Genomic DNA, 12207 nt, shown 5'->3' on the forward strand with positions numbered 1-12207 from the left:
AAATGACACCGATGCTTATATTTTCTCGTAATTACCAGCTAATGGCACTACTTCTTCACTTTTTTTTTACAAATATTTTCAAAATAAGTTTAAGTAAGTTTACAAAAAATTATTTTTGTTCACTATTTGACCCTTTTTTTTAGCGGTGTCACTAGTTTGAAAAAAATGACACCGATGCTTATATTTTCTCGTAATTTTTTCGAAATTCTACACTGATTGTTTAAAACATGTTTCTTTTTATCTAAAAATTTCAATAAAATATTCCATATTCAGATGAAAATGAACTGTTTCCTGGAAACTTCATATTTTTTTCTTGAAAAATGTGAACGAATGAATAAAAAAATGTGGATGAAATTTTATTCTTTCAGAACTGAATAATCTTTCTTAGTTGAAAATTCAACTATTTTTATTTTTAAATTCATCTTTTTGGTTCAAAATTTTATTGCTTGCTTGCAAATTTTATTATTTTGTTAAAAATTCAATAATTTTGTTAAAAAGTAAACCTTTTTTTTAAATGACCTTTTTTCTTGAAAATTCACATTTTCGGGTTGATAATTCAACTCTTGTGTTGAAATTTCCCATTTTTTTGATGAAAATTCGGTTTTTTAAATCGAAAATTCACATATTTTGGTAGAAAATTTAATTATTTAGATGAAAATTAACTTTTTGCTTGAAAATTTATTATTTTTGCTTGGAAATTTACAAATGTTGATAGCATTTTTTTCTTTCGGGACAGAACCATCTTTCTTAGTTGAAAATTCAATTCTTTTTATTTAAAAAACGTCCTTTTGGTTCAAAAATTCATTTCTTGATGAAAATTTCATATTTTTTGTTAAAAAAACAACTGTTTTGTAGAAAATTAATCTGTTTTTGTTGAGGATTTATATGTTTTTTTGAAAATTGGTCCTCTTGGATTGAAAATTAATATTTTGATAGAAAAGTAATCCTTTTTTTTTTAAAGATGATTCTTTTTAATTAAAAAAGTCGATTATATATTTAATTTAGAATTAATCTCTTTTAATTGCAAATTTAATTGTTTTGTTAAAAAGCCATCCCTTCTTCTTGAAAATTCAACTGTTTTAATGAAATTTCGTCTCTTTTTTTAATAAATCGTCTTGTTCTTTTGAAAATTCATTTCTTTGGTAGAAATATCATCTTTTTTGTTGAAAAAATAACTGCTTTCTAGGAAATTAATCTTTTTTTTAAATTAAAATTTGTATTGAAAATTGAATCGTTTTGTAGTTTAAAATAAATTTTTTTGTTTAAAAGTTATGTTTTCGGGCGAAAAATTGAACTTTTTTTTGCGAATTTAACTACGTTGTTAAAAATGCAACTGTTTTATTGAAAATTCAATCTCATTGTAAAAAAAATATCTGTTTCCATGAAACATCATATTTTTGGCTTGAAAAATGTGAACGAATGAATAAAAAAAATGTGGATGAAATTTTTTTCTTTCAGAACTGAATAATCTTTCTTAGTTGCAAATTCAACTATTTTTATTTAAAAATTCATCCTTTTGGTTCAAAAGTTTATTACTTGCTTGCAAATTTTATTATTTTGTTAAAAATTTAATAATTTTGTTAAAAAGTTATCCTTCTTTTTTTGAAAATGAACTTTTTGCTTGAAAATTCACATTTTCGGGTTGAAAATTAATCTCTTCTGTTAAAATTTCAACTGTTTTGATGAAAATTCGTTCTTTTTTAAAAATTAAAATTGAAATATATTATTGGAAAATTCAACTATTAAGATGAAAATCAACTGTTTCCTTGAAAATTCATATTTTTGGCTTGAAAATTTAACAATATTGATGCCATTTTTCCTTTTAGCACTGAACAATCCTTCTTATTTGAAAATTCTGTTTATTTTATTCAAAAATTCGTCCTTTTGATACAAAATTTTATTCTTTTGTTAGAAATATAATAATTTTGTTAAAACGGTTTCCGTTTTTTAAATTTTTTAAGTGAACAGTTTTTTAAAAAAGTTATCCTTTTTTGGAAAATGACCTTTTTTCTTGAAAATTCATATTTTCGGGTAGAAAATTCAACTCTTGTGTTGAAATTTTTTAAGTTTTTATAAAAATTCATTTTTTTTAAATACAAAATTTTAATATTCTATTAGAACATTCAACTGTTTAGATGAAAATGAGCTGTTTCCTTAAAACTTCACATTTTTTGGATGAAAATTTAATATTGAGGATATTTTTTTTCTTTCAGGATTAAAAAATCTTTCTTAGTTGAAAATTCAACTCTTTATTTAAAAATTCGTCCTTGTAGGTCAAAATTGTATTATTTGATTACAGATTTTATTATTTTATTATAAATTCATCAATTAAAAAAAAAAGTTATCCCTTTTTTTAAATGAACTTTTTCTTTACAAATATTTTCGAACTTCATTACTGATTTGGTAAAATAATATGTATCTTTTTAACTAAAAATTTAAATATTCCATTTGTGGTTGGAAATTGATGGTTTTTAATTGAAATTTCGATATATTTTGTTGAAATTTGTTCTTCTTGCTAGAAAATTAATCCTTTTGCTTGAAAATCCAACAGTTTGTTTGCAATTTTTTCTCTCTTTTAAGCAAAAAATCTTTCTTAGTTGAAAATTCAGCTCATTTTTTGGTTGAAATATTAACTACTATATTTTTCGTTCAAAATGAATTCCAACTGTTTTGATGAAAATAGTTTAAACCATTTTTTAAATTGAAAATCCGAATATTTTTCTAGAAAATTGATCTATTTAGATGAAAATGAAACTTGAAACCTTGAAACTTCATATTTTTGGCTTGAAAATTGAATCAAATTTAACAATTTGCTTGCAAATTTTATTATTTTGTTAAAAATTCAACAATTTTGTTAAAAAGTTATCCTTTTTTTTTTAAATGGACTTTTTTCTTGAAAATTCATATTTTCGGGTTGAAAATTTAACTCTTGTATTGAAATTTCCACTTTTTGGATACAAATTCATTTTTTTAAATAAAAACTTCACATTTTCGTTTAGAAAATTCAACTATTTAGATGAAAATGAACTTATTCCTTGAAAAGTCATATTTTTGGCTTGAAAATTTAACAATTTGCTTGCAAATTTTATTATTTTGTTAAAAATTCAACAATTTTGTTAAAAAGTTATCCTTGTTTTTAAATGAACTTTTTTCTTGAAAATTCATACTTTCGGGTTGAAAATTTAACTCTTGTATTGAAATTTCCACTTTTTGGATACAAATTCATTTTTTTAAATAAAAACTTTACATGTTCGGGTAGAAAATTCAACTATTTAGATGAAAATGAACTTATTCCTTGAAAAGTCATATTTTTGGCTTGAAAATTTAACAATTTGTTTGCAAATTTTATTATTTTGTTAAAAATTCAACAATTTTGTTAAAAAGTTATCCTTTTTTTTTAAATGGACTTTTTTCTTGAAAATTCATATTTTCGGGTTGAAAATTTAACTCTTGTATTGAAATTTCCACTTTTTGGATACAAATTCATTTTTTTAAATAAAAACTGTACATGTTCGGGTAGAAAATTCAACGATTTAGATGAAAATGAACTTTTTCCTTGAAAATTCATATGTTTGGCTTGCAAATTCAATGATATGGATGGAGTTGTTTTCTTTCAGGGCTGAACAATCTTTCTTAGTTGAAGATTCAACTCTTTTTATTTAAAAATTCGCCCTTTTGGTTCCAAATTTTATTATTTTGTTAAAAATTCTATAGCTTTGTTAAAAAATTTATCCTTTTTTTAATGATTGCAAAGGTTTCAACCACATTTAAGAGATTTCAACAGATTTTAGTGATTTTTAGTGATTCGACTCGCTTTAGAAACTTTTAGCCAATAAATAATGAAATGGCTCATTTTTAACCTTAATAAAAAACTTTTATTTCATTATTTGATGTAAAAAAGTTGATTTCTTAATCTGATTAAAAATTCAAATTTTTGGTTGAAAATTAATATTTTTTAGTTAAAGATTCAGTTGTTTTAAAGAAAAATTGTACTTTTGGCTCGATAATTTAACAATTGGATATAAAATTAAACTATTTGGATAAAAATTTCTGTATTTTGTTGAACAAAATTTTTTACTGGTAGAAAATGAATTTTTGGGTTGAAATTTAATCTTATTACTTGAAAATTAATCTTTTTACTTGAAATTTCAACTGTTTTGTAGAAAAGTTGTGTTTTTGGTTTGAAAGTTTAACTATTTTTATGAAACTTTATGTATTTTCTTGACAGTACTTTTTGTAGAAAATAAATCTTTTTTGTTGAAAATCCAAGTTTTTTTTTTATGTAAATTTAATTGCTTCTCGAGATTTCACAAATATTTCAAATATTTCAAAAAAAATCACAAAGATTTAAAAATATTCCCAAAGATTTCACAAGGACCACTTGAAATTCACAGAAAATTAGGAATTTGTTTATTTATGATTAGGCTCTTTTTAGAAATTTTGGACCAATAAAAAATGAAATGGCTCATTTTTTACCTTTATAACAAACGTTTATTTCATTATTTGATGTAAAAAACGGAGAGCTGGAAATACTTGATTTCCTAATCTGATTAAAAATTCAAATTTTTGGTTGAAAATTAACATTTTTTTTAGTTAAAGATTCAGCTGTTTTAAAGAAAAATTGTACTTTTGCCTCGATAATTTAACAATTGGGTGTAAAATTAAACTATTTGGATGAAAATTGCTGTATTTTGTTGAACAAAATTTTTTACTGGTAGGAAATAAATTTTTTGGTTGAAATTTAATCTTTTTACTTAAAAATTCAACTGTTTTGTAGAAAATTTGTGTTTTTGGTTCGAAAGTTAAACTATTTTGTTGAAATTTTATGTATTTTCTTGAAAGTTTTTTTTTTCTAGAAAATAAATCTTGTTTGTTGAAAATCCAAAGTTTTTTTGGATGAAAATTTTATTCCTTCTCGAGATTTCACAAATATTTCAAATATTTCAAAAAAATTCACAAAGATTTTAATGATTTCAATGACTACAAAGATTTGAAGATATTCCCGAAGATTTCACGCTTATGTTCACATAAAATGAGGAATTTGTTTATTTATGATTAGGCTCTCTTTAGAAATTTTTGGCCAATAAAAAATGAAATGGCTCATTTTTTACCTTTATAATAAACGTTTATTTTATCATTTAATGTAAAAAACGGAGAGCTGGAAAAACTTGATTTCTTAATCTGATTAAAAATTCAAATTTTTGGTTAAAAATTAACATTTTTTTAGTTAAAGATTCAGCTGTTTTAAAGAAAAATTGTGTTTTTCGCTCGATGATTTAACAATTGGGTATAAAATTAAACTATTTAGATGAAAATTGATGTACTTTGTTGAACAAAATTTTTTACTGGTAGGAAATAAATTTTTTGGTTGAAATTTAATCCTTTTACTTGAAAATTAATCTTTTTACTTAAAAATTCAACTGTTTTGTAGAAAATTTGTGTTTTTGGTTCGAAAGTTAAACTATTTTGTTGAAATTTTATGTATTTTCTTGAAAGTTTTTTTTCTAGAAAATAAATCTTGTTTGTTGAAAATCCAAAGTTTTTTTGGATGAAATTTTTATTCCTTCTCGAGATTTCACAAATATTTCAAATAAATTCACAAAGATTTTAATGATTTCAAAGACTTACAAAGATTTGAAAATATTCCCAAAGATTTCACAAGGACCTCTTACGTTCACAGAAAATGAGGAATTTGTTTATTTATGAATAGGCTCTTTTTAGAAATTTTGGGACAATAAAAAATGATATGGGTCATTTTTTACCTTTATAATAAACGTTTATTTTATTATTTGATGTAAAAAACGAAGAGTTGGAAATACTTGATTTCCTAATCTGATTAAAAATTCAAATTTTTGGTTGAAAATTAACATTTTTTTAGTTAAAGATTCAACTGTTTTAAAGAAAAATTGTGTTTTTGGCTCGACGATTTAACAATTGGGTATAAAATAATTTTTTACTGGTAGTAAATAAATTTTTTGGTTGAAATTTAATCTTTTTACTTGAAAATTAATCTTTTTACTTAAAAATTCAACTGTTTTGTAGAAAATTTGTGTTTTTGGTTCGAAAGTTTAACTATTTTGTTGAAATTTTATGTATTTTCTTAAAAGTTTTTTTTGTAGAAAATAAATCTCGTTTGTTGAAAATTCAAGTTTTTTTGGATGAAAATTTAATTCCTTCTCGAGATTTCACAAATATTTCAAAAAAATTCACAAAGATTTTAATGATTTCAATGACTTTACAAAGATTTCAAAATATTCCCGAAGATTTCACATTTATGTTCACAAAAAAATGAGGAATTTGTTTATTTATGATTAGGCTCTTTTTAGAAATTTTGGGACAATAAAAAATGATATGGGTCATTTTTTACCTTTATAATAAACGTTTATTTTATTATTTGATGTAAAAAACGAAGAGTTGGAAATACTTGATTTCCTAATCTGATTAAAAATTCAAATTTTTGGTTGAAAATTAACATTTTTTTAGTTAAAGATTCAACTGTTTTAAAGAAAAATTGTGTTTTTGGCTCGATGATTTAACAATTGGGTATAAAATTAAACTATTTGGATGAAAATTGTTGTATTTTGTTGAACAAAATTTTCTAGTAGTAGAAAATAAATTTTTTGTTTGAGATTTAATCTTTTTACTTGAAAATTAATCTTTTTACTTAAAAATTCAACTGTTTTGTAGAAAATTTGTGTTTTTGGTTCGAAATTTTAACTATTTTGTTGAATCGAATAATAAAAATCGAATAATAAAAATATATTTTTATTAATAATTACAGCCGTCAGTGAGAAGACTTTATCGTGTGCACGCAGCTGGTGCTTCGGTACACATGGAGCCAGTTGAAGTTTGTGCAGAATCTCTCGATCCGGGTTACGTTTTCGTTCTCGATGTGGGTACAAAAATATTCATGTGGTACGGGAAAAGTTCAAAAAATACCTTAAAATCAAAATCGAGACTAATGGCAGAAAAAATCAACAAAAACGAGAGGAAGGGCAAGTCTGATATCATAACTGAAATGATGGGAACAGAGTCGGAAGATTTCTGGAACTGTTTAGGAGTCGATGAATCAGAACGACCGGTTACACCAATTGTGTGTATTTTATTTACGTTTTTAATTCTTTTTTTTTTTTTTAAATTATTTTCCCCGAGAGGAAAAATTAACTGATTTTTGGTTCTTTCAGGAACAAGTCGATCCGAATTTCGTACCAGTTGTTCCGCGATTGTATCAAGTTCAACTCGGAATGGGCTACTTGGAACTGCCCCAGGTTGAAGTTCCTCATGGGAAATTGTCGAATAAGCTTCTTAATAATCGAAATGTTTATATTCTTGATTGTTATCTCGACGTCTATGTTTGGTAAGTTTTATGAAATGGTCATTTTTAAAACAGAGTGGAGAGTCACTTTTATTTATTTAAATAATTCTTAGGGTCGCGACTTTGCCGGGAAATGAGCGTGGAAAAACCGGGAAATGGTCGCTTGATTTTTATTAATTGAAAAGAGAGCTTAGTAAAGAATGTGCAGGTTTTAATTTAAAATTAAAATCTTCGTTTAAAATATAAACTATAACTTTTTTTTCTTTAAGAATTCATCCTTTTTTTTTGGTAGAAAAGTGATATTTATTTGTTGAAAATTCAAATTTTCTGGGTGAAAATTGAATTTTTTCGCAAGAATTAATTAAATTAATTAAATTTGTAGTTTAATCTTTTTTGTTTTAAATACGATCATTTACTTGAAAATTCATCTTTTTTGGTTAACAATTTAAGTAAAAATTGAACTTATTTGCTTAAAATTGTATTATTTGATTGAAAATTTAACTTAAATTAGTAGCTTAAAATTTGATTTAAAATTAAAATCTTCTTCGGTTAAAATATAAACTATTATTTTTTTCTTTAAGAATTCTTTTTTTTTTTGGTAGAAAGTAATCTTTCTTGGTTGAAAATGAGATATTTTGTTGAAAATTCAAATACTCTGGATGAAAATTAAATTTTTTTTCTGAAGAATTCGAGTTTTTGGTTAAAAATTCCTTTTTGTAATTAGAAAAAAATGAAATTATTGCGTTGGGACTGCAACTTTTTGTTTGTAGTTTAATTTTTTTGTTTAAAATACGATCATTTAGTTGAAAATTCATCTCTGTTGGTTAAAAATTTAAAAATTGAACTCATTTTTTGAAAATTTTAATATTTGATTAAAAATTAAACTTAAATTAGCTTAAAAATCGATAACTCAGTCAAATTCAATTATTCTGTTAAAAACCCATATTTTTTCATTGTATTTAGCCGTTTTTGATTTGAAAATAAAATCTTCTTCGGTTAAAATATAAACTATTATTTTTTTTCTTTGAGAATTCATCTTTTTTTGATAGAAAAGTAATCTTTATTTGTTGAAAATTCAAATTTTCGTGGTGAAAAGTTAATTTTTTCGCAAGAATTAATTAAATTTAAATAATTAAATTTGTAGTTTAATCTTTTTTGGTTGAAATACGATTATTTACTTGAAAATTCATCTTTTTTGGTTAATAATTTAAGTAAAAATTGAACTTATTTGCTTAAAATTGTATTATTTGATTGAAAATTCAACTTAAATTAGCTTAAAATTTGATTTAAAATTAAAATCTTCGTTTAAAATATAAACTAGTTTTTTCTTTTTCTTTAAGAATTCATCTTTTTTTGGTAGAAAAGTAATCTTTATTTGTTGAAAATTCAAATTTTCTGGGTGAAAATTAAATTTTTTCGCAAGAATTAATTAAATTTAAGTAATTAAATTAATTAAATTTGTAGTTTAATCGTTTTTGTTTTAAATACGATCATTTACTTGAAAATTCATCTTTTTTGGTTAATAATTTAAGTAAAAATTGAACTTATTTGCTTAAAATTGTATTATTTGATTGAAAATTCAACTTAAATTAGCTTAAAATTTGATTTAAAATTAAAATCTTCTTCGGTTAAAATATGAACTATTATTTTTTTCTTTAAGAATTCATCTTTTTTTTTGGTAGAAAGTAATCTTTCTTGGTTGAAAATGAGTTATTTTAATGAAAATTCAAATATTCTTGTTGAAAATTAAATTTTTTTTCTTAAGAATTCGACTTTTTGGTTAAAAATTCCTTTTTGTAATTAGAAAAAAATGAAATTATTGCGTTGGGACTGCAACTTTTTGTTTGTAGTTTAATTTTTTTGTTTAAAATACGATCATTTAGTTGAAAATTCATCTCTGTTGGTTAAAAATTTAAAAATTGAACTCATTTGTTGAAAATTTTAATATTTGATTAAAAATTAAACTTAAATTAGCTTAAAAATCGATAACTCAGTCAAATTCAATTATTCTGTTAAAAACCCATATTTTTTCATTGTATTTAGCCGTTTTTGATTTGAAAATAAAATCTTCTTCGGTTAAAATATAAACTATTGTTTTTTATTCTTTAAGAATTCATCTTTTTTTGGTAGAAAAGTAATTTTTCTTGGTTGAAAATGAGTCATTTTGTTGAAAATTAAAATTTTCTGAAAGAAAATTTAATTTTTTCTCAAGAATTCGACTTTTTGGGTGAAAATTTTTGTTTGTAATTAGAAAATTCATGGATTATGTTAAAAAGTCATCCTTTTTGGTTGAAAATTCGATTTTTTTCATTTAAAATATACTTTTTTTGAATAAAATTAAACTGGCTTCTAAAAAATGCAATTATTGCGTTGGGGCTGCAACTTTTTTGTTGAAGTTTAATCTTTTTTGTTTAAAATTCGACCATTTAGTTGAAAATTCATCTTTGTTGGTTAAAAAATTAACAATTTAATTAAAAATTGAACTTATTTGTTTAAAATTTTATTATTTTATTGAAAATTCAACTTAAATTAGCTTAAAAACCAATAATTCAGTCAAATTCAAGTATTCTGTTGAATACCCATATTTTTTAATTGCATTTAGCCGTTTTTTATTTAAAATTAAAATCTTTTTCGGTTAAAATATATACTATTATTTGTTTCTTTAATAATTAATCTTTTTTGGTAGAAAAGTAATCTTTCTTGGTTGAAAATGAGAAAATTTGTTAAAAATTCAAATTTTCTGGATGAAAATGAAATTTTTTCTCAAGAATTCTTACTTTTAGCTCGATAATTTAACAACTGGGTTTAAAATTGAACTATTTTGATGAAAATAAATGTATTTGGTTGAAAAAAAATGTTTACTGGTAGAAAATAAATGTTTTGGTTAAAAATTCAACTGTTTAGTTGAAATATAATCTTTTTAGTTGAAAATTTAACTATTTTCTAGAAAATTTGCATTTTTTGTTCGAAAATTGAACTATTTGATTAAAAATTTATGTATTTTCTTGAAAGTTTTTTTTTTGAAAATAAATCTTTTGTTTAAAAATTAATCTTTTTTGTTGAAAATCAAAGTTTTTTTGGATGAAAATTTAATTTCCTCTCGAGAATTCGACGAAAAATTTAACAATTTAATTAGAAATTGAACTTATTTGTTTATAATTTTATTATTTGATTGATAATTCAACCCAACTAGTTTCTAATTCGATAACTCAGTCAAATTCGTGTGTTTTCTTGAAAAGCCGCATGATTTGGTAGAATTCAGCCGTTTTTTTCAAATTTTAATTTCAAATCTTCTTTGGTTAAAAATTAAAATATCAAATTTTTTCATTGAGAATTCATCTTTTTATGTTAAAAAGTAATTTTTCTTGTTTGAAAATGAATTGTTTTCGGCTTGAAAATTCAACAACTAAGAAAAAAAATGCTTTGGTTAAAAATTCAAATTGTTGGTTGAAAATTAATATTTTTTAGTTAAAAATTCAACTGTTTTAAAGTAAATTTTCACATTTGCCTAGATAATTTAACAATTGGGAATAAAATTGATGTATGTTTTTGTTAAAAATGCAAATGTTTGGTTGAAACTTAATCTTTTTACTTGAAAATTAACTATTTTGTAGAAAATTTGTGATTTTCTTTCGAAAATTTAATTATTTGGTTGAAAATTTATGTATTTTCTTGAAAGTTTTCTTTTTGTAGAAAATAAATCTTTTGTTTGAAAATTAATCTTTTTTGTTGAAAATCTAAATTTCTTATGAAAATTTAATTTCTTCTCGAGAGTTCGACTAAAAATTGAATTTATTTGTTTAAAATTTTATTATTTTCTCGATAATTCAACTTAATTAGCTTAAAATTCGATAACTGTCAAATTCGTGTGTTTTGTTGAAAAGCCGTATGATTTGGTTGAATTCAGCCATTTTTTTAAATTAAAAATTAAAATCTTCTTTGGTTAAAATATCAACTTTTTTCGTTGATAATTCATCTTTTTAGGTAAAAAAGTAATTTTTCTTGGTTGAAAATGAATTATTTTCGGCTTGAAAATTCAACAACTAAGAAAAAAAAATGCTTTGGTTAAAAATTCAAATTTTTGGTTGAAAATAAATATTTTTTAGTTAAAAATTCAACTGTTTTTAAGAAAATTTTCTCTTTTGGCTCGATAATTTAACAGTTGGGCATAAAATTGAACTATTTGGATAGGAAAAATTGTTTTGGTTAAAAATTCAAATGTTTGTTTAAAATTTAATCTTTTTAATTGAAAATTCAATTATTTTCTAGAAATTTTGCATTTTTTGTTCGAAAATTGAACTATTTGATAAAAAATTGATGTGTTTTCTTGAAAGTTTTTTTTGTAGAAAATAAATCTTTTATTTAAAAATTAATCTTTTTTGTTGAAAATCCAAGTTTTTTAAAATGAAAATTTAATTCCTTCTCGAGAATTCGACTAAAAATTCAACAATTTAATTAAAAATTGAACTTATTTGTTTAAAATTTTTATTATTTTATCGATAATTCAACTTAATTAGCTTAAAATTCGATAACTCTGTCAAATTCGTGTGTTTTGTTGAAAAGCCGTATTATTTTGGTTGAATTCAGCCGTTTTTTAAAATTAAAAATTAAAATCTTCTTTGGTTAAAATATCAACTTTTTTCGTTGAGAATTCATCTTTGTAGGTAAAAAAGTAATTTTTCTTGGTTGAAAATGAATTATTTTCGGCTTGAAGATTCCAAAACTAAGTAGAAAAAATTGTTTTGTTTAAAAATTTAAATGTTTGGTTAAAATTTAATTTTTTAAATTATAAATTCAACTGTTTTAAAGGAAATTTTCACTTTTGCCTCGATAATTTAACAATTAGTATAAAATTGATGTATTTTGTTGAAAAAAATGTTACTGGTAGATAA

General features: G+C 22.4%; 1 protein-coding gene across 2 annotated transcripts in view; it reads left to right on the top strand.

Annotated features, from left to right (window-relative positions):
• The window catches only part of LOC117182166 (protein flightless-1), a 100601-nt gene that overhangs the window by 46421 nt on the left and 41973 nt on the right, over window positions 1-12207 (top strand). For both annotated transcript variants that reach the window (XM_033375216.1, XM_033375217.1), the window contains exons 12-13: window positions 6782-7093; window positions 7185-7357. In XM_033375216.1, coding sequence (XP_033231107.1) covers window positions 6782-7093; window positions 7185-7357 — 485 coding nt within the window. The remainder of the gene's footprint in view (window positions 1-6781; window positions 7094-7184; window positions 7358-12207) is intronic.

The sequence above is a fragment of the Belonocnema kinseyi genome, chromosome 10 (genome assembly GCF_010883055.1).
Source record: "Belonocnema kinseyi isolate 2016_QV_RU_SX_M_011 chromosome 10, B_treatae_v1, whole genome shotgun sequence".
Classification (NCBI taxonomy): Eukaryota; Metazoa; Arthropoda; class Insecta; order Hymenoptera; family Cynipidae; genus Belonocnema; species Belonocnema kinseyi.